Below are 23422 nucleotides of genomic sequence, written 5' to 3'. Positions count from 1 at the left end.
TTTAAGCATTTTAACTAAAGCAAAAGCACTGTGTGCCTTAAATTTGGTATTGGTGAAGCTGTATTGTTTCTAAAATTTTTATCATTTAAGTGCTTGGAATGAATTTGAGGAGCATTTATCAGGATGTGAAGGCATAACATGCTTGATCATGACAGATCCTGAAATAGTAATACTCAATAAAATTTGATATTTAATTGCACCATCTATGTGTTTGACTCTTTGCAATGAACCTTATTTGGAAACAATCATACAACGATTTTGTATCATTTATTTTAGTGTTGTGATAGTCAACTTACGACGTTAGTAAACACTATCATGGAAACACTAACGGATTTTCACTCAGGCCTCTCAAGTGTAGCAAAAATAATTGCATACTGATTATAGAACCAATGAATTAGACAGCATATGCAAACTTGATAGCTTGTATAAAATAGAAAGCTGTTTTCTAATATGATTCTTTGCTGCTTAGTTTAAGCAAGTATAGTAGTTTAACTTGGGCGTGGGTCGGGGATATTCTAAGCACCTCCCGAAGTAAGGCCTCTCTCACGATTCATTTCCAATTCAGCTTCATGATTCCCCTTCAAATGGTTGTAAACATGATAATCCTCATCATGTTATCAGTAGAAATTGGGTGGTCTTGGTGGTGGTGGTGGAGGAGGAAGAGGAAGATCAGGAAGTGTCACGATTTTCCGAGGCTCTTTCTTAAGAAGTGATGGGGTACTTTCACTTGGCAAAAATCCAGAATTGTCTTCAGATGCTGAATCTGGTGCAGTTAAAGGTGATCCAATTGGACTTGGCGGACTTCCTAAATCTTCTGTTTCAGCAGGTACCTTGATATAAACGATCAACGTAAGTTTACATTTTTTCAAAAGTTTACCTAATATCACATAATTCTTTGACGGTATTTAGGCCAATACTGTTGTATTCAGCTCAATTTAAGTTTTCGTTATATATGTACAAATAAAAATATCTAAAATTTTATTAAAAAGCAAACTTTTTCCTGACACTGTCCAACTATCAATACAACTGCAAATGAAATGCACATAATATGTTTCAGAATACAGCGCCGATGGCACACTGAATTTCCAATATTGGTTTTGGGTTGATTGCATTTGACCCACTACAATCAAGATACACTTCCTGCTGCAACTTACATATTTTTTCACTTTGTGGTCAAGCACATCCTTCATTTTTTCCTTCATTTTAATATTCTTTTCTTGATAAATCTCAATATAACGACGAATCAGTCTCCTTACTTTGACAGGATTCACCTCCATTGTGCGATCAGTTTGACAAATCTACATGAATTGAAACAATGCGACAAAAATATTGTCAAAGCGTGAACAAAAACTTGTGGTATAGCTAACATCAAGACACTAAAATGTGCACAAACTGCACATTTAACAATGAATGTTTGCATTGGATTTGCAAATTGTGGTCTATTAAACTGCATGCCATGCATTATGTCCTGTTTTTTTTTGTAAAGATGGATAATAAATAGTGCTCAAAATAAGTGCTCTACTACCTTTAGAAGCTAATTATAAAATTCACTAATTGGCCAAAAGGTCAATATCGAATAAATGGCAAAACAACTGATCCGGCCAAATACCAATTATAGATCGGTAAAAGTCTAATAGATTACTATAGGTTATATCAAGACGGGGTACTTTAACTCACACAATAAAATTGACACACTCCTATGCATATTAACACAGAATTTATCGCTAGAAATCCATACTTTATTAACTGCCCGCTTCATTATGTCTTTGTATTGGGTCTTGCTCACTTCCCTCTTTTCATAGTAAGGTTTAATAGCAGCTTTAGCTACAGCAACTACTTCCTGCTGAAACTTCTTCTTCTTGTTGACCTATGCACAGTGTTGAGAAAGGATGTATATACATATATGTAATATACTTACTCAAGAGCAGACACTAAACATGAAGTTGCACATAAGCATGCAAAAATATGTATTATTGTATTGATCTTTTTACAAACTGCAGTTGAATTGCACTCACAGTTTTTAATTTGGATTTGTTATAAAGTGCAACTGCTGAACTTTCAATATCATCAATACAAACAGGTGACAACCCATCGGTTTCTTTGTGGCGCTCTTTTGTTTTAGATGTTGGTAGGTTAGGCTTATTAAGTATCTAAATGATAACAACATTTATCTCACTGAGTGTTAGGAATACTTCCGGCTCTCCAACACAAAACATTTTTTGCGAATTACAGTAGCTTCTCTTATCAAAGCACCTGTCCCAATTGGAGTTCTTTTGACAACTCTGCAATACTCATTATTGCATCTTGTGCTGCCGATTGTTGACGTGGATTTAAGCCAGCGATATTTAAAATCTGGGTTGGATTTAAAACACTTTCGGCCTCTTTTTCTCTGGCATCTTTCAGTGACGCAGTCTCATCAGATTCTTTTTTGAGACCAAGTAACCTGGATACAATGGTCGCCCCAAGTGAGCTATCACTGCTCACAACCCCTTGGTTGGTAGGTTTCGGTGGAGGAGGAGGGGGGAGTTTGTTGTCAGGAGAAACTGGGGACATGGGGTTGGATGGAGAGTAAATATTAGAATCTAAAAAATTAAAGGTACAACACATAACAAAGCGATTTTATAATATTACGAGAAAATGTCAAACACAGTTTAAGAAAAATCTTTAAGTTCTTTTGTAGGCTCTGAATGTCAAGCACAACCTGTTAATTTTGTGATGCATGACTTAAAAAACTAGACAAAACAGACCTCAAATATCTGGTGACTTTTTATGTAATTACTAATTACCTTGTTTTGCTTCATCTGACTTCTGCATTTTTAGCAGGGGCACTGACTTAGTAGAATCAGCTTGATCATCTATAGTTGGAATCTGTAAAAGGGTTGGTTTTCCCTGATTTATCAGACTGCTAAGAGTGGACGAAGGAACATCGTGGTGATAATCTGCAATAGTTTCCTTGCCAACACCATAACTACTCTTGGAAGATATTCCACTAATGGTAGCTATTGGCTGAGGGGAAGTTCTTTGTTCTGAAACAGTTCTCTTAGGAATAGAGTTAAAGGCTTCATGGAGCTGGGCAATCATTTTATCAGTGGACAACACCGCCAGCTTATGTTCCGGGGACTTCTGTTGCTGGGAATTCGAAGAAAGTTTGACTTTGCCGTGCTTATCATGTGAATGACGTCGATGAATTGGCGACCGGGAGTTTTTCTCAGGAAGGAATTTTCGTCTCTCACGACTTCTGCTTCTGGATTTCTTCCTTCTCATCAAAGCATTACAAGAGCGCTTTCTGTTTGGACTTCTAGAATCTCTACTGTGATAAGATCTTCTTCTGTGATGTGATTGAGTATCAGATTTTCTTTTCTTCTGTGAGTGTTTTTTCTTATGGCTGTCTGTGTCACTGCTTGACTGAGATGAACAGTGTTCAGTGCTGGTCTCATTAGTGTGTTTTGAGTCTTCAGATGTTTTTTCAACAGATATCGATCTGGATTTTTGTATAACATTGCTTATCCTACTTTGTCCGGGTGAAAAGCTAGAAACCAGCAACTTTTGCATTATTTCAGCAGGCATTACTTCTTCTGACTTGTTAGATACATCACTTTGTAGCAGCAATCGGACATCAGTGTCCTTTTTACCAGAGTAACCAGAAAGATGATTTTCTGGATTGCCTATTTGTGGTGGTCCACCTGCAATGCTGCTCTCTTCCTGTAATGTTACTTTATCAGCATCTGATAAAATACTAACTGTACCTTGGGGGGAATCAGCAAATATGTCTTCAGATGACATCACACCTTTCTCTTGTAATTTTCCACATGGTGTAGATCGAACAGAAGTCGATTCATCTGGTAACATGGATAAGCCATCACCTGGTGGAGTCTCAAGTTTCTTCTTTGACACTTCTGTCAATGGTTTAGTTATTTTCCAAACAGACTGATCGTCAGGCGTTTGTGATGAAACATGAGGAGATTTATTTCTTAAACTCTCTTCCCACCGTTTTCGTGATTGTTCCAGAAACTTTTCAGCGTAACTTGGAGTTTCTATCAGTTCTTGACTTGATATTACCAGGGTATCTCTCTGCTCTTCTGCTATGGGGCTAAACTCAGGAGAAATTGGTGACGCAGCAAGAGATGAACAACTACTGATGCTCTTGACTGATGTTGGAAATCCATCCTTCGCATTTAATTCATCTTTTGTAACAGTTTTACTTAAACATTCGACATCAGCAATGCCCACATTTCTATCAGCAGGATGTTTTATGTGTGTTTTTTCATCATCACATACAATAAGTTTATCTGAAATTCCATCACCTTCGTCTCTATTTGCAATTTCATGCTTAAAATTTGAAGATTCATTTTGAACTGTTTCAGCAGCTATAGCTATGTCTTCTCTAGTGACTTCTGCTTCAGATAATTCATACTGACTAGTTTCTATGCTTTCATTTGAAGAAATTTCATCAGTGGTATCATATATGCTATAGTTCAACGTATTTCCAGTGTGAATACCATCACTTAAAAGTTCAAGAATCTGATTGGAAGTAGCCGCTTGTTCCAATGCGACTTTAGCAGGTTCTTCTTTACTGTCAACTGCACACGAAGTTTTGTTTGAGTTGTCAAAATAGAAATCCGGGGAGGAATCACCATTTTTACCATCAATCACAACATCAGATTTCTTTTCCTTTTTGTGTTTCTTCCTCTTTTTCTTTTTTAAGGCTGCTTTTTCACCATTATCAGCTGAAGAAACGAAAGATTCATCCAATTCCGTGCTTGGCTTCTTTTTCTTCTTCTTTCTCTTACGATGATCAAATTCAGAAAATATGTGATCAAAGGTACAAGGTTGCTGATGGCTCTTAATCTCTCTTTCGGAAGGTGGAGAATGCTGTTTGTGCTTATGTCTGGAGTGTTTATGTTTCTTGATTTTCACGTCATCAACACTTTCAGTCGAATCCAAACTCACTGTACGTCTGCGCTTCTTTTTCTTTCCAGCATGTTTAGTTGTTATGATTTCTTTGTGAGACGTTTTTTCCTTCCTGTCTTTTTCAGAAAAAAAATCTTCATCTGCAACATAATCACGATCATCTTGCTTATTGTGTCTCTTCTTCTTTTCTGAAACTTTTTGTTTAACTTCGGGTGATAAATCTTTGTGGTCAGTTTTGTGTTTCTTTTTCTTTTTGACCTTGGAGTCAGCTTCATTTTTTTCAAACAGTTCTCCATCTTCTTCGCTATGAGAATGAATTTCATTTTCAACTGAAAGAAGGGGTTTTTCTGGTGCCTCTGAGAACCACAAAATATCATCATTAATTTCATTTTGCACAAGTACTTCAATATCACTATGAGAGGTGTCAGCATTTTTCCCCTTAGAAACCTTTGTGTCATGTTTTTCTTTGAAGTATCTTTCAGCTTCTTTTGATTCACTTTGAGATTGCTTTTTGATCTTTTTACTTGGAAAAAATCTGTCTAACGATCTGCTCCTTGAACGTCTATGTGATCGATCGGTAGCAGATGACTTTCTATGACCCCGGGTTGGTGAAACACTTTTTGATCTTCTGTAACGACTCATTTTGAATCGATTCCTCGATCTTGAACGTGATCTCTGTGTTCTATCCCGATGAGATTTGTAAGGTGATCTTTTTCTGGAATTTTTTCCCTTACAGTGCTTATGTGGAGTTCGGGAGCGAGATTTACGTCTTGTTGAGGAAGATGACCTTTGTCTTCGAGCTTTTTTATCTTCTCTACTTGTATGTCTGTGCCCAGGCTTGTCCCTTTTAGTATGTGATGTAGGTCTAGGGCACTCATCATAATCTATATTTTGTGAGGTTTTAGGCTTCTGTATGTCTTCTGGATCATTCTTATCAGATTCTAAAACAACTTCTTCAGTGACAATAATACATTCTTCTGATGAAAAACTTTCTTCAACGTTATCTCCAATGTTATTACTTTTATTAGTCATTACATTAGAACCAGGATTTTTGTCACTTTTTACAATGGCTGAGACACTTGGTGTAAAACTACTAATCACATCTTCAACACTAGCTGGAGTAACTTTACTTTGTTTATTATTGATCCCACCAGCATCATTCATCTTTGCTTTCTCTTGTATGTCATTATCTTCTGATATCACATGGGGACTTGTTTTTTGTCGATGCATTGGGTCCAACACATTTTCCTCATTGTTATTTTCAATAGCTTTTATGTCATCATTATCATCAAGTTTACTAAGTTTATTGGTAGTGTCTGGTGTTTCATTGTTATCAGCAAATGCAGACTTGATTTTTCGGTTAAACTTTTTGAACTTTATTGGAGCAATGGAAGGAGCAGATGAACCAAACCCAGGAAGCTTAACGGGTTCATTAATTTGATGAGAAGAGTGTGCTCTCATTTTGCGCCTCCATGCATCTTGACCCAGTGGAATTGGTGATTTTGAGATATCTAACCTTTTATCCAATTCTTCCTCAGCAAACATGTCAAGACCTTTACTGCTGAAGAGGCTACTTGGAGATTTCTTTGCATTTTCATCATGATTATCATTATCACTGTCTTTTTTTGCTTTAGACGCAGCATCGAGTTGGCTGTCCAGCATCTCTTCGATATCAAACTCAATTGATGAAACAGGCGAGGTCTGTTTCATAGATTTGCTGTCTTCCTTCTTTTCATTCTTGAAATGTTGTTGATCATTTTCTGATTTGCCACTTAATTCTTCTTGAGGATTGTTTGTTGTTTGACAAGATTCTTTCTCATCGTCGGACAGGGTTGGCTGAAAAGGATCATATATTTCATTTTGCAAACTCTCATCTTCAGTTGGATGGGATGGGTCATACACTTCCTTTCCTTCATTAGACTCTGTTGGCTTGGAATCGGACAGAGCGACTGCGCTTTTTGGTAAATTAAATACTGGCCTAATTAAAATCCGCCTTGGCTTAGAAACAGTAGAACTCCCTGTAATGCCATGTTCCCTTTTAGTAACCAAGGTATCCTTCTTTTTGGCGTTAGTATTTTCTTCAGAAAAATCATTGGCCATGAAACGTGGAGGACTCATTGGCATCTCTTCCTCCACCAATTTTTTATCAACGTCCTTTTCAGCAGAACAGATGCCTCTATGCGTATCGGCGACTGACAAGGAAGGGCAACTGGCATCACTTAATGCTTTCCCCAAACCTTCACTAGTATCTGTAAAAGTATAGAAATAAACAATAGATTTTACTTATGAATAGTTTAACGCGTAATGTGCTGGCATTTAAGTACACTGGTGAGAACTACTTGCACTTGAGCCTATTTACAGGGCAAAAATCTAAGCATTTGTATACCTTTGTTCGACATGGTTTGCAGAGAGTCGCTTTCCTGAACACCAATATTTTTTACATCTTTTAAGAGACTCAAGCTGTTCTCATCAGTAGTTTTATTACCAGCGACGACTGTTTTACTTTGTTGGTTCGTTTTTGCAAACTTGAGGGTTCCTCCCTTTTGTATTGTGACTTTGGAACTTGGGGCAAGCAATACTTCCTGAGCAGAAAATATGCTGGACAGTAGATCGGGTACAGGTGGTGGGGGAGATAATGTGCCTGACCTTCAAAACACAAACACTAAAAATTATTTTGAATTTTGATGAAATATTATTCACCGATCCATAATTCTTACTGAAAATGGTATAAACACAATTGCTGGCGACGTTTTACATATATGCACTAACTTGGAACTGTTGCCAACACAAAAGAGTGAGGGTAACGGAGTATTAAAACGTATGGCTGATTCCGATAACTGCCGATGTTTACTGGCAAGTACGTAACTTGGATCAGTGTCAGATTCCACATTTCTATGACACAAAAAATCATGTTTAACACAAGCAAAAATATCTTGCATTTGACAAGCATTCTTTTTCAAGTACTCCATTCCGTAGCAAAATTAAAAAAGTTGCAACATTTAAAAACCATTCATTAAACCTTGAAGAATATTCATCAAGTTTGTCAGATTCTCCAGTTAAAGATAAGCCATGCAAGGATGGAACAGCAGCATCAACGTTGTCATTCGTACGAGTTTTCTTTACATCTGTGATATATAAACAGTAAACCAATTCTTACACATTAATCCAATCAACTGCAGCAGTAAATAAACAATTTAGGTAAACGAAGTTGAAAATCATAAAATTCAAAATTAATTTTAAGCGTTTAGATTTTATCCTGTTGTTACCATACGCAAACTTTTTTGTCTTGCTTGTTTTGTGAGATTTACGTCTTCTTCTAGTTTTTCTTTTTCTTCTCTTCTTCCCTAACTTATCCCATGTTTGACCTCCTTTTATTGAGATAGACGTGTTCACCCTAATCCTTTTCCCAGCATTTAGCAAGATTTCATTGACAATTGCATTTATTTGCTGTAAATGCAAGTAAATATTCAAAGTTGGCATCAACTTCAACATCAATTTTTAAGTATTTTTCGATCTTTAGGATAAAATGTTTTTAGGGAAAGCAAATGTTTTCAGATTCTCAATTTATGATAATGAATGTGTTCAAGACATGCAACTCTTTAAATGTATCTCAAATTAGAAGAAAACCGAATCCAACTATTTCCATACCTCATCCAGTGAAGAACTTTGTGTGGCATGACGTAATCTCGTACTGGCAATTTGTCTTCTTACCCTCTCTGAGGTTAAAGTACGACCGACTAAACGAGAACTCCCACTGTGTGATGTTGCTACAAAAAGGCTTTCATGCTGAGATATGTAGTGGAATAAATCAATTCTAATTTTCAACCATCGTATAAGGTATTTTGCAATACATTACACAGGTCAACAAAATTTCACTTTGTTATAAAACAAGAAAGCAAGTGTATTATTTGAGATGTATTTTTTTGCTCTGATTCCGAATCTGCCTTTAGTTTTTCTTTAGCTCATCAAATTTTCAAGATATCGTCGAATCAGTGTTTTCAGAAAAAAGCATTAACAACAATACACAGCTATGATACATGGCACTGGAAAATGTTTAGTATATGACTTTCTTTTGTACACATGACTGGGGTCATCACGATATAACGTCCAGCAGTAGTCGCCCATCATTCCCTCATTCCAAAACCCTTGGTAACGAGCTTCCATAGCTTGAATGTCCTGGTGAAATTGTTCACCTTGCTCGTCACTAACTGCACCACGGTTTTCTGGAAAGAAGTTCAAGTGGGAGTGCAGAAAATTCATTTTGAGGGACATGTGGCAACCCATTTTTCCGTAAGCTTTAAGCAATTCATCAACTCCTGCCTGAAAAGAAGGCGATTTCGCATTTCATAAAAAACTAGTACACAAGCACTTGAATGCCTTCCAAGCACAAAATTCCAACTTCGACAATGATTTTTCAAAATGCGGATCCTTTAGCACTTCTCTAATTTTAGGGTCCACGAAGAGTCCTTTAATTTTGCTTGGTTTATGCTAGGAAACTTGTTGCAGAGAAATGCGAATCCATTAGAATTGCACTTTCCAATTGCTTTAACAAAATTCTTCATCAAACCCAGCTTGATATGAAGAAGTGGCAAGAGAATTTTGTGAGGATCTACTAAAGGAACGTCTTCGATGTTAGCCACTCCAGTTAAGTACAATTCTCTTTCAGGTCAGTCTTTTCTGATATAATGCTCTTTGGTAGCACCGCTGATCCACAAACGCAGGAAGCAGCAGTGTTTCGTGAATCATCCCTGCATTCCCATCAAGATGCCAACGACTTTGAGGTCTCCGCAAATACTCCATTTGTAAGCATTGTACTGAACAGCTTCCAGAAGGACTTCGATGCTTTCATAACATTCTTTCAGATGAACAGAATGGGCTATAGCAGTGGTGACGAACCCGTTCGCTGTCGCGGGCCACTTCATTAGTTACAGCTGAGTAAGCGGGCCGCACAACTTTTAAGTCATATGACTATGTAGTTTTTTTATATGTAGTTGTATGTAGTAGTAGTAGTACTATGTAGTTTCCGGACGGTATGGCAACCCTAATTCCTATAAGTCCTATATGCCTTGCATGTATGGGCGTTTGTCAAATCGTTTGGTGGGCCGCACAAAATTGTTTGGCGGGCCGCATGCGGCCCGCGGGCCGCAGGTTCGTCACCTCTGGGCTATAGGAATAGACGGTTTTATATTTTCATTGTGCAACAACACAGCTTTCAAACTTCTCTTCGAAGAGTCAATGAAAAGTCGCCACTCATCAACAATGTGTGCTTCACCCAATTTTTGAAACAAGTCATTAATGTTATGGCAGTAGCAAAAAGGTCCGCCTACTGTGAATGCTGCGGCCAGGTCCAAGTTTTTTCATCATCTTCATCAGGAACAGATTCAGGACCTCCAGGAAGGAAGCGGAACAGAAAGTGAAGCATCATGTGGTACAGGTCTCCTTGCTGAATCGAATTTGGGATATGCAATTTCACTTTTAGTTTTTGAAGAAAACCCTTTTACATTGACAAGGCAAAAATAGCTGAATGTGGTTCTTGGTTCTCGCCATATCATGGGAATAGCAAAAAGCATCAATGAGGTTTGTTTGTGTAGCCAATTGTTTAAACCAGTTGAACAAGCAGTACATATTTGATGTGGTGCCCACTTTTTGTCTTGGTCTCCTAATGGGCAGCCAAAGTACAACTTGTACATCTTTTTTATATCTGAAGTGATACTTCCTATAGTAGGCTATTATAGCATAACAACTAAAAATTTAAAATGCAAATATCTCGGAAATCTGATGTGCTAGAAACAAAATAAGGGCATTTTCGGAATCAGTGTCGAAAACCCTTCAAGAATTACCTAATGGCATCCCCGTTTAAAATTGGCTGTTGACTAGTGAATTATGATCAATAATAACACTGGTCTACAAAAACAAAAAAAATTTTTGTTGCATGAACTTTGATGATTGATTTAGGCTAAGTTTTGGTTGCTGAATCCAATTCTGAGCTCAGAATTGCTCTATCACGTCAGGTTTTTTCGCTGCACATTTTCCCCAATTTCATAAATTGATCAAATTTTGACTTTCATTAGCGACGGTACGGTGAGCGTATAACAGCAACAAATCAAATATTGTTAATGAAATCACCTATGGTGAAACCTCGGCTGGAAGTTTTGTTGTAGCACAGAATGACAGAGTTTTCAGTAAACTTTAATCTAGTGGTTATCAATCTTTCTTCAATCACGGACCTCTTTTCGAATTTCGAAAATATATGCGGACGCATTCATTTTTTTCTTTCGTATCTCATTACTTAGTTACCATCTTTATACATCGCGCTTGGTTTATACATCACGTTTGGTAGCTCATTAGTGAGTTACCGTCTTTATCTGTATACATCTGCCCTGGAAACTTAAAAGGTAGACTTAAATGCTTTTTGGGACAGCACCCTGCTCTTTAGTAAAACGTAAACATTGTCAACAATAAACATAACATTGTTCGTATAATGTAAAAGAAAATTGACAGCTCAAAACGAAGCCTGAAGTGCGTGTTATTTCACAATGGAAATAAATATGCATCGATTCCAGTAGGACACTCTGTGATACTCAAAGAAACGTATGAAAACATTAAGGATGTGCTGGAAACACTGAAGTTCAGTGATTATGGCTAGGGATTATGTGTAGACATAAAAATAATGAACCTTCTGTTATGACAGCAAGGTGGTTACACCAAATACCCTTGTTTTCTCTGCTACTGGGATAGCAGAGCCATAGATGAGCATTGGATAAAAGATAAGTAGCCAGAAAGGAGCAGTTTAACACCTGCAGAGAAAAATATCATTCATAACCCGCTAGTATATACCAAGAAGATCATCCTGCTGCTACTTCCCATCAAACTTGGGGCAATGAAATGGTATGCTAAGGCTCTTGATCACAATGGAGATTGCTTTAAGTACATCTGCTAAGCCTTCCCAAGTCTCAGTGAAGAAAAGAAAGAAAAAGGCTGGAGTTTTTAGTGGCCCACAAATAAGGCAGCTGTTCAGAGATCCAAACTTTGCAGCATCAATGAACACAGTTGAAGCAAGGGCTTGGAATGCTTTTTCTTTAGTTGTTAGTAACTCTTTTGGCAACAGAAAGGCAGAAAACTATCCAGACCTCTTAAAAGAAATGTTATCCAGCATGCAAGAGAAGAAATGCAATATGAGCATAAAGCTACATTTTCTGAAAAATCATTTAGATTACTTTTCTGAAAACCTTGGGGACTTGAGTGAAGAATAAGGTGAGCGCTTTCACTAAGACATTAGAGTTATATGAAAGAGCGCTACCAAGGCCGATGGGACTGCCACATGATGGCACATTACTGCTGGAACTTGAAGAGAGAAAATTACACCACTACCCATAAACGAAAGCCATTAAAACGAAAATTTTTGAGCTCTTAAAGATTGTGGCATTTCTGTATCATTACATTGATTGTTCAACGGCTAGTTTCTAGGGATGTTTTTTAAATGTTTTTTTAAATGATTTCGAGGCTTTGTGTTCGTGTTTTGCATGATTAAGCGTTCCAGCAGTTTTGATTAAAACAACCTCTACATTTCGAGGCGGTTTCTGATTTGCGATATCATTTATAATGAACATATATATTATCTCAAAAACGTGATGTGATAGAAAAAAAATAATGCCAGATTCGGATTCAGCGCCCCAAAATTAGGTAAAAAAGACCCCAACACAGTCTGCCGCAAAAATCGTGTTGACCAGTGTAATCAATATACAATATTGACAGTATCTGCTAACTTTCACCATCTTCTTGTTTTACTTACTGTCCCCATTGTTTCTACTTGCTTGACAATTTGGACAAAACCATTCACCTGGTGGAACACTTGTCAAAGGAGGATTTAGACAAGCACAGTGGTATCTGTAAAAATATGACACCACTCTACTAATTTGAAATAAAAACATTCGTGACTGAAAACAGAACTGTCTTATATCATAGTCACATTACCCCAGGTCACAACCATCACAAAGCAGAAGAGATTGTTCATTACTTCCACTACCACACACTTCACAGAAGACATCAGCATCCGCTGATTCCCTTTGAAAAGCTTTTCCCTCAACTGTCAGTTCATGAACGAAACAGCCACCATAGTGTTTATAAACCCTGATGCCATAGAACTCTATTCTATCAACTGGGCATGAATTGGCATTCTGTGAAAGCAAATTATGAAACAAATGCGTAATACCTAAAGTAATAATTAAAATAACACGCAAAATTGGTGATCATCCGGCCGTCAAGACCACTAAATTTTCCCAGAAAACAACAACTTTGTAAATTTAGCTGTCTGCAGAGGAGTTTACACATGAACGATGTCTAAACAAAGAAATTTAGTATTCAATTATAATTGGATGTATAATTGCCAGGTATTTTTGCAATTCAAGCGTTGCATCAAAACGGGAATAAGTAAATGACTTGTAGTAAACATTTGTAAAATAAAATGTTGTTTACTTTACTCCATTCCAGAATGCAATCTACACAAAACACATGTTTGCAATTTGATGGGATGCCAACTTGTTGATCTCCAAATTCATTCAAACAAACAGGGCATGAATCATCTGCAGCACATTCAAAGACAGACAAAATGTAATTACAGGTTAAAAACAAATTTTTATCACTTAGCGGTTAGATTAATGCTCTTGAGCCATTTTCTGTTGTACCTAGTACAAATACAAGTAAGAATAAAACACACCTTCATCATCAGGATTGTGGCAATCATCACTCCCTTCGCCATCAGAATATTCCTGAATGTCATCATCACTGTTTCCATCATCTATGGCAACATGCTCTTCAGGTGAGCAACTTTGTTCCTTTAACTGAATGTCCAAACAATCAGTATTCATGATGCATGGTTAAAATTTCGAACATTTGCAGAATACAACACTTATAAGGTCAAACAGCAACTTCTATAACACAAAGTTCAGTGATAGCTACAACATAATGACTTAAGCACAGTGATATCAACAGAAAAAAATGTTAAAATAGTAGACATTTCTCTAAGTTAATTATTATCTACAAAAAAGTCATTGTTTTATATTAATCCATTAGGCTTGTCCATGCTGAAGAAAGACTGTTTTATTTTGATTATTTACTAGCACCAGCCCACCAGTTTAAAATTAAAAATGGTTTTCATGTCTAATTTGCGTGTTCTAATTAACTGAAGTTTTAATACACCATGGCCACAACTGAATTGTACTTTGCTAATCATTTGTAGTCATAAACTAAAACCAATACCGTATATTTTGGTGTATAAGCCCCCTTTTTTGACGAAAATATTTGGCAAAAAACAAGAGGGGGCTTATATGCCCGACCAAAAATCAGGAAAAAAATTATGTCTAATTGGCCGACTTCAGTTCGTGCAATAAACAGACCACAAGTGATCATATTTAAACAACAAAATTAAGGAATTTTACATGTAAAGTAATTGTTCAAGTCTGTTGACTTGTTGTTGAAAATCATGAGTGTGGACATATTAACTTCCGTTATTAACGCCGTTGCATTCATAGCCTACCCTTTATGTTAGGTGTCATTACATTGTGAATACTGATGAAAGTCTTTGTAACTACACCATTTGATATCAATATCTTTGTACAAAAAAATAAGATCAATTATCCACCATGTTTCAAAACGATCGTTTTAAAATATAAACAAAGCCTTGGCGGGGAAAGCGGTTAAATATTTCATCAGAAAAAGTATCTCAGCTGCTCATCTTGGCAATAAGATGCTGCATTTTCATTTCGCTAAAGAATTTTAAGGAAAAAAAGGCGAATACAAATAGATATTTTGTAGAAGACTGGGACATGTTCAGAACTAGCAAACTAAAGCGATAACACTCTGTAGCATAAAGATTTACAACCATATTTAAAAGACAGACGAAATAAGAACGGTTGCGATAATTCGTTATTTGACACACGGTTATTTAGTTGGCGTTTATCATCTTAATTATAATACTGCTTATGGCAGCAAAAGTTAATTACCTTGGGAAATGGGCCCACAGCCTCCATTTGGTTGGCAGGTAGTGGATTCACATGCAAAAGCTCAATTGTCTTTATCGATTGCAAACTTTGTGCTATGGTGTTAAACATTTGCCATTTAAAGCTGTCGTCTCTTTGTTTTCGTTATCTACTAGCAAAGAAAAAAGATGAGCGAAATGAGACATGTCTTGAACTTTTTCTTTTGCGATTATTGCTATCATTTACTGTTGCATGAAACCATTTTGCAATGGTAACAAATGAGAACGTCAATGCAGACAATTTGAATGACGTTCAAGTAGTAGTAAATAGTTATTTTCTCTATGACGCATATCGTTTGTTGCAAGAGAAAAACACAAGGGGGGCTTATATGCTAGGTATACGTTAAAAACATATTTTTGGCTTGAAAAACTGAAAGAGGGCTAACGCACGTATATGCGATATTTGTATACTGTTGCCAACAAAATGTAGAAGTTTGTGCACTTCACAAAACAATGTTCTAAAGTACAAAGTTAAGTTTTTGCAGTTTAAGTTTATCCCAAGTTTTTAAATGATGAATCTGTTTTCTTATATTGTTCTGCATCTTCATCCAACGCCATCGATAGTTCTTCCAAGCTTGCTCCTGTAAATGTTGAGTTGCACGTGTATACTTTTTTATAGTAATCCCCAGCAAGACGCTCCATACTCAGTAAGATTCTATCACACTTTTCCGTGTCCTCAATATAAGTACTGTCCTGATGAGTGAATTTTCTTTTGACTTGTTCTTGAATATGACTCCCCAGGGTCTTTGTGTATTTTCCTCTTATCTCTGACTGAGGCCACATAGTGCAAATTTTTACAAAGCGTTTATATCTACTCGCCATAACCCAGAAGAATAGAGTCTATTCCAATTGTACAAGAACACGTTAAGCCAAAAAGTCCCAGATTAAACAACCAATCAACCTAACAAAATCTGTTTATTTTACATCATATGAAAAAAATTCTTATGTGATCAAGGCACCAAGCATATATTATTAAACGTTACCACAACTACATACAAATTATTTGTTTGTACAGTAAACAACTATATATGTAATTTAAAGTAACCAACGCTTAGAGCTCAAACCATCATAATTTCGCACCAGTACTGGCAACTAATATACTGTACAGTAAAATATACATATTCAATATGTGTGTATATGAAATGTGTGTAACGTCATAATGTCACCAGTATTAAAGATACAATGCAGAATCAGTGGTTCCCAAACTTTTTATGGCCACAGACCTCCTAAAACAAATTTTGACGCTAGCAGGTCCTACAGCCTACATACATGATTCCAGAAACTCATTCAACAGATTCTTTTTACGAGCGATATTTAATGACACAGCATACTGTTAAGTTTCTATAGACAACAACAAATCTTCAGCCAAACCAACCTTTTTCATAAGATTAATCTCATGCAGTTATCTCAAGTTATAACTATTTGTTTTCAATCAATGCAGTGCGTTACCTTTATTCGCCAAGAAGAAAAAAGCGTAAGTGTAATATACATTGCCAGTCGCTTTTGCATAATGTTGCGCACTCAGACGAGTTTCTGACCTTCACATTTTAGTCACTACTCCCTAGGGTTATCTTACTTTTAGGTTGCAGAACTCGCAGTGTATTAAATGAAATCGAGGTTCTGACATAACGTTAGTTAGAAAATTTTATCTGTACGAGCTGTCTGTCTTCTATTGGAAATCAGGCATTTTAATCACATTTTCTGTTTTAAAGTCATAAAGGAAGGTAAAAGATCATGTCCTGCTATTATTTCCAGACAGGTATGCCTTAATATTATACAACTATTTTAAAATATGCAAATAATTAAATCGCCAAACAGAAAGTATGAGGAACTTTGCCGACAATGACAGAGACAAGTATTTAGGTTTCATTTTTATCAACAGTAAAACACTTAGAAGTAAATGTGACACTTCACTGGGCATACATAGTTTGAATATAAATGAGTGAAAAGTCATACCAATTAAGAATTCAAATAAATCAAGTATTTTCTATTGACATCCCAAAGTTTATAATGGAACTTTTGAATGAGATCCGCAGACCAACGTTGAGAACAACTGATGTAGGTCATTAGTTAATTGTTGATCAACTAGCAATTTAATAGGTCATTAAACCTGGATAGATTTACAAAATATTATATGAGTGCACAATTCTGGCAAACATAAATATTAACAAATCCGTATCAGCCAAATGCAATATCAGCCATAAATTTATTGACATTAGTGAGAAAAAATGAAATAGTTGGATGATGTAGCTCAGGGTTGTCCAAACTTTTTTCACTGAGGGCCATGTGCTAAAAAGTTAACCAGTGGCCCGGCCACTCATTTACTATGTGTGAAGATCGCTTCTTTGCCTACAACGTAATAAAGATTTTAAAGACCATTAACAAAGGTATTGGCAACAAAATTCATTTTCTAATTGAAAATGTTTAAATAGAAAACCAAGAAAAATATCGTCCAAAGTCTTAGAAAATCACACAACTGTAGCGTCTCACTTGCTTATGCTTTTTGCAGCCTATGTGCATTTGAAAAGTTCCTTTGATTCTGCCATATTTGAGGTAACACATAACATTTAACTGTAGTGCACAGAGTCTCGTGATAGGTGGGACCATAAGGAATTGCAGTTCTGTATTGTTCTTGTGATTGTTAAATTTCTACAGAATATTTGCTCAATAACGTACTGTAACATAGGTCACCTTACAATTAACAAATGCAAGTTAATCCTAACACTAAATGCTTGGAAAAATAATTTGCACCTGAATAAGGCAGTTTTATGTAAGCTATATTGAAATAAATTTGTTACACTTAAACTTCCAACATTTTGTTTTGTATTTTTCATCTTTGGTACAAAGTTACGTGTGAGCTCATTGATGACCGTGGGCCAATAAAATACAGGTGCCAGAGCATAGTTGGACAACCCTGATGTAGCTTAAATTGAGGAACAAGTGCACAACCGAACTGAATTTACATCATGGAATAGTTGTCAATTTAAGTATACCAAAGAATTATTTTTTCAGTAATTTGTAGTGGTACCGCCAAATCGATATTAATTGCTGAAAATAACCAATTCCCAAAACTCACACCTGTATAACCATTAGTCACATAACAATGCAACTTTAGAAGAGTCGTTTGGTGACTAGCAGACTATATATGTTACAGAGCACACTATGTTAAAAATGGCCATTAAAAAATTATGAATAACCGGTGCTAACTCTGATAAAGTACCATAAAGGTCAGTGATGTACTGTGATCAATTTAGAGTTATAGGGAGTAATACACACAGTATGATAAGGTATTGGATATAGGACTGAGTGCAGGTTTTGCACAATTTGTACTAAGCAATAATTTCTTGTCGCTTGTTTTTAAAGCGTTTTCAGATAGATGCAATGTTTCTTTGAATTTTAAGTATTTTATGTGAACATACTGTAATATGTACCTGGCGCTGCTTACCTGCTGCCAGGACCACTGAATCAGATCAAGCGTCGTTATCACCCTGATATTGTGCAGTATTTCAATTTGAGCGGAAAAATGCACTTTATGAATTCAGTTACCATTTTCTGTTTATCATTTTGACATTTTCTTTGACCTTCGACAAGTAAGTTAATGGCTCAGCCATGACGATACAATGTCATTTATAAATTCATAGTAAATTGCAGTGGGATCACATTTTGGATGTCATGGTTTACAGTGGATCATTCATACGGTTATTCTGAACATCTTCGTCTTTTAAAGTCAATAAAAACCGATGGAATGGGTCAACATGAAAAATTTTTTTACTGATTTATTGCAAATTTATTCTACATTATGCAGGTATAGTTTTATTTATGTAACTAAAAAAGTATTCACGTAGATTGTAGATATGTGCGACCTTCCATTTCTGCCTTTTGCAGTCGATTGACTTTTTGGCGGTCTGTCTAAACCTCGTATGCGGCCAACTTTTCCAGCAGTTTGCAGTCATATTTTTTATTTCAGCGACCACCTAAATCCATAGATATATTGTAAAGAACATAAGGAAAGAGATGCAAAGTAATAAAATAATAACAATACTGGGAGTTAAATAATTTATTAGAGTATAAAAAAAAACAATATAAAGATATAGATACAATAGATGTTTGTATTATACTGATGTATAATTTCGATAAAAGGCAAAGATTTAAATATTGAATTTATACCATCTTCACGTCATATAAGAATGAAATAAGACCATCAATAAGGTACAGAGTTGATTTTTGAAAAAGATCCTTGTTACTTTTGTAGCGGCCGGGCCACCACATTGGGCAATTTTATTTTAAAATTTTATTTTCTTGTTTACTTTATATTCTTTCGTTTTATATGTTGGCCACTCTTCCAGCCAAGTGCAATGCTGAGATATTCACCCAGCCTTCAACATCATGTGGAGTCAGATATAGCCTCCGTCATCGGTATCTTCGCGATCCAACATGGACTCGCCTAAATGAAATAATGACCTCCTGAATTAACGTGAAACCGGAAGGGCGATTACGGAATTAGAAAGAAAAGTAGCCTAATCAGCGCTAAATAACAAAAAAAGGAAGTAAAGAATGCAGCAGAGTAAAGAAATTATAGGAAATGGACTGTCATATGGCGATACATCGCAATCCTTTACTTTAAATCACTCGTCGCTTTTAGGCCTACATGTTGTTGTCGCTAAACGACAAGAGAGTATCAAACACTTTTTGCATACGGAAAATCTTATTAAACAATCCTACTTAATCTTACAAAATAGTTTACATTCATTACTTTATTAAGGAAACGTGCCCATATTTTTTTTGCAACACTTTGTTTTAAAACTTCACACTTCGTATCCAACCTATTTTTTAAGTTACACGACACTGTGTTTGTTTCTCTTGTGCTTTACGACCCTGAAGTCCGCCGGCGCGTATAAACTACAAGAATATACAAGTATAATTTTTGTAATCGCTTTATATTTAAGTCTATTCAGTTTTAATAAATTTAATAACGCTGTACTGATATACTTATTTCGGGCTTTCATAGCCTTTGGCAGACAACTTACTGTCATAACCTAAAACATCTGAAACTTCAGCAGCAACAAAGTAACCCAGATGTTTTTATTTGAAGTTGATGCTGAGTAGTACCGTAACCAAACAACAAGAACTTTAATATGTGTAGGCCTACAGTGGCAGACAAGAAAGGCTATCGAAAGTAGCTTTACGTTTTATAAACTAAGAGCTATTTCTCTTTCTTTTGTAAACAATATGTGAAAATGAAGTGTAAATAAACAAGTTCATATTTTTTTTGTCTGTCCACTATCCGAATTTATCACAGAATACGGAGGTTTTAATTAAAAAAACTGTTCGAGATTGCTTTGTAGTGATTCTACCGGAATCGCGATTGGTAAATGTTCGCCGCGAGATGATAGGGCCGGTTGTACGAGGTCAATTCCAAAATATCCGTTAACAACGGTCATTCCACGTTTGGCTGCGATACAGGTAGCATGTCATTACGGATGGCAAGCCTGATGTCAGTTCAGCAGCAGTCAACTATGCTAATGCAGTTAAAAGCAATCAGAAGAAAAAGGAATTTAAAATTGCCTTAGTTTTCGATCAGAAATGAAAATGCCAAGGAACGAAATTTATGGTCCTCTTGAAAACATTGATTTCTTACTAACCAAGCTCGTGCAACCAAGGTAAAGCCAGCCCGCCTTTTTCGTTTGTGAAGTGGCGTCTACAATTTGTGACGTGTAACAACATTACTTCAAACAAAGCTGGAAATGAAAATAAACGGCAAAATACGCATCATTTGGCAACAATGTAACCAAGATTTTCGTTGGCCAGGAAACCTCCCGCTTTTACGGCTAGTCGATTAGCCGGTTTCTGCTCTCCTATCTTTTATGAGCAGTCCTTTAATAAAAACAAACGTCTTTCTTGTATGAAAACCAAATGTAGACTGAATCAACTCTTCTCCAACAAACCACAGCGTAATCAATTAATTACACTGGCCAACAAAAAAAACATTTTTTTTGAGTGCCAAAGATATTTTGATGGTTTCTGGGTAATTTTGGGCTGCTGAGTCCGAAAATAACATTCGTTTCTTTGAATTGGCTCTAGTTTTTGAGATATCGATGTTTTTTATTTTTGACAAGAGAAAAATCGTTAACTTTAGTATCTGCCAATTGTGAACACAAGCATCAGTAAAATGCATATTGAAAATGTCTCTTAGGCAGTATGCATTACTTATTTTGGACCAGATACTCCACTATGTCTATTTGTTATTGTAGCATCCCATTACTTCAGAAACAAGGCATTGAAAACACTCCATTTTCGGCATCATTCTGATAAGCTACAGTTTCTTTGTATTGTTCACCACATGTACAGTGTAGAGTACTCCCTTCAGTTATCACATCATATCAATATCTCATTTTATAGCTATATTGTTGTAGACTAAAGATGTTATAATCAGAGTTTAATAGTTCTGTAGCCAGAGAAAGGAATACCACGAGTCAAGTTCAAGCTATTGCTCACATAACTAAGTTTGGAAAACGTGGAGGTTTTTTGTAATTCAAGTGAGAATTGAGTTCATTAGTGGAAGTTTGACAATATGCTTAGGCCTTGTCACTGGGAGGATGCATTTTCCTGTGACTGAATTGACAACCTGTCACATTTTCGTTCAGTATATATATGCTCTGCAAGTGAGAGCAGTGGAAGTGTGTTCGAAAGCAGTCCATTCATTCCAGAGCCATTCAAGCAGGAGGAGCTGAGCGATCTTATCAGGGATCTCAACTTATCCAAAGAAGCAGCAGAAATTTTGGCATCCTGACTCAAAGACAAAAACTGCCTTGGAACCGGAGCTTCAATAACATTCTACCGTACAAGAGAGAAAGAATTACTTCCGTATTTTAGCCAACAAGATGAACTTGTTTACTGCAAAGACATCGAAGGGCTTCTGCTGAAAATGGGAGTGCCACAATATAGACCTCAAGAGTGGCACTTATTCATAGACAGTTCGAAAAGGAGTTTGAAATGTGTATTGCTACATAATGGTGACAGATATGCATCTCTCCCAATTGGCCACTCAACAAAACTAAAAGAAGAGTACAACAACATTAAAACGGTATTACAGAAACTGGATTATGACGCTTACCAATGGTTAATCTGTGTAGACTTGAAGATGGTAAATTTTTTGCTTGGCCAGCAAAGCGGCTATACAAAATACCCATGTTTTATCTGCTTGTGGGATAGCCGAGCGCGCACTGATCACTGGGTGAAGAAAGGGTGGCCACTTAGAGATTCCATGAGAGTAGGTGAAGGTAACATCATAAATGAACCTTTAGTTGCTAGAGAGAAGATCATCATTCCACCGCTGCACATAAAACTTGGTTTGATGAAGCAATTTGTGAAAGCCTTGCCTGCAACTGGGGATTGCTTCAACTATATTTGCAGAACATTTCCTGCTTTGACCATCGAAAAGCTTAAAGCAGGCATTTTTGATGGCCCTCAGATCCGCAAACTCATAAAGGATGTGTGTTTTGTGCAGTCCATGACAGACACAGAGTCTGCTGCTTGGCAATCGTTTGTTTTAGTCACACAGAACTTTCTTGGTAACCGAAAAGCTGAAAATTACCAAGAATTGGTGGAAGATATGCTTTCCAAGTTGAAAGATTTGGGTGTGAAGATGAGTATCAAGGTTCACTATCTCTTCAGCCACTTATATCGTTTTCCTGCAAACCTTGGTGAAATAAGTGAAGAGCAGGGAGAAAGGTTCCACCAGGACATTAAGGTCATGGAAGAGAGGTATCAGGGCAGGTGGGATGCCCATATGATGGCCGACTACTGTTGGAGTCTCCAACGTGACTGCTTGGCTGCATCACATTCCAGAAAGTCGTACAAAAGAAAATTTACAAGCATCGACTAATTTTTTTGTATTACAGTACCGATATATGATTGATTAGCGTGCTTTGACAGCTTACTAAATGTACTTTGAGCGTTACTAAAAGTAGTGTTTGTGCTTTGACGTCGCCTGTTTTTGCGTTACAAAAATCTGTTGTTTACTGCTAACATCGCCTAAGTTTTATAATTTTTGCTTGATTTTCACATGAAACATGATTCGCGTAAAGAAGGCTCTCTGTGTTAACGATTGCATCTTTAACAATATCGCATCAGAAATAGAAGAATACTGTATGCACATGATTGAAAAGACAGATGTAGACTCATCAAAGTTGTAGTATAAAGAGAATTTTACCTATGTCAAAATTTGCGTATTTTTAGCACTTTTTGAAACAAAAATATGGAATATCTCGAAAACTAGAGCCAATTCGGAAAAACTAATGCCATTTTTGGATTCAGCGACATAAAAATACCCTAAAACCGTTGAAACTTTTTTGGCACCAAAATGTGTGTTGACCAGTGTTATCATTAGGGTGTGAGATTGGAAATTGTGGGCAGCGTGATATACCTCGGGGGGAGTTGTGGGTAAAGGCGTAAACCGTGTACGTGTGTAGAAAA

At 36.4% G+C, this 23422-nt stretch overlaps 2 protein-coding genes and 1 long non-coding RNA gene across 4 annotated transcripts; all 3 read right to left on the bottom strand.

Moving 5' to 3' along the window:
- Window positions 1–248: 248 nt before the first annotated feature.
- LOC143447299 (uncharacterized) lies at window positions 249–15439 on the bottom strand. Of its 2 annotated transcripts, none has more exons than XM_076947335.1 (16): window positions 14913–15439; window positions 13628–13841; window positions 13387–13493; window positions 12886–13088; window positions 12704–12798; window positions 8560–8678; window positions 8178–8358; window positions 7931–8036; window positions 7681–7803; window positions 7298–7557; window positions 2787–7160; window positions 2254–2582; window positions 2016–2150; window positions 1739–1867; window positions 1155–1298; window positions 249–830 (listed from the first exon to the last, which is right to left on the bottom strand). In XM_076947335.1, exons 2-16 carry the CDS (start codon window positions 13776–13778, stop codon window positions 618–620), a joined length of 6669 nt encoding a protein of 2222 aa, XP_076803450.1. In that variant the 5' UTR covers window positions 13779–13841; window positions 14913–15439; the 3' UTR covers window positions 249–617. The 2 variants fall into 2 exon arrangements, with proteins under 2 accessions (XP_076803450.1, XP_076803449.1); XM_076947334.1 differs by having other exon boundaries at window positions 13628–13751.
- Window positions 15440–15769, bottom strand: LOC143444907 (ubiquinol-cytochrome c reductase complex assembly factor 2-like). Its single transcript, XM_076943700.1, has one exon. The coding sequence runs from the start codon at window positions 15767–15769 to the stop codon at window positions 15440–15442; it is 330 nt and encodes a 109-aa protein (XP_076799815.1).
- A 1036-nt stretch (window positions 15770–16805) lies between these two features.
- On the bottom strand, window positions 16806–18901 carry LOC143447302 (uncharacterized). The gene is made up of 2 exons (XR_013114065.1): window positions 17438–18901; window positions 16806–17296 (listed from the first exon to the last, which is right to left on the bottom strand). It is a non-coding gene; the product is annotated as an uncharacterized LOC143447302 (long non-coding RNA).
- Between the last annotated feature and the right edge of the window lie 4521 nt (window positions 18902–23422).

This window comes from Clavelina lepadiformis, chromosome 2 (genome assembly GCF_947623445.1).
Source record: "Clavelina lepadiformis chromosome 2, kaClaLepa1.1, whole genome shotgun sequence".
Classification (NCBI taxonomy): Eukaryota; Metazoa; Chordata; class Ascidiacea; order Aplousobranchia; family Clavelinidae; genus Clavelina; species Clavelina lepadiformis.
This window is presented reverse-complemented; position numbering and strand designations above follow the sequence as displayed.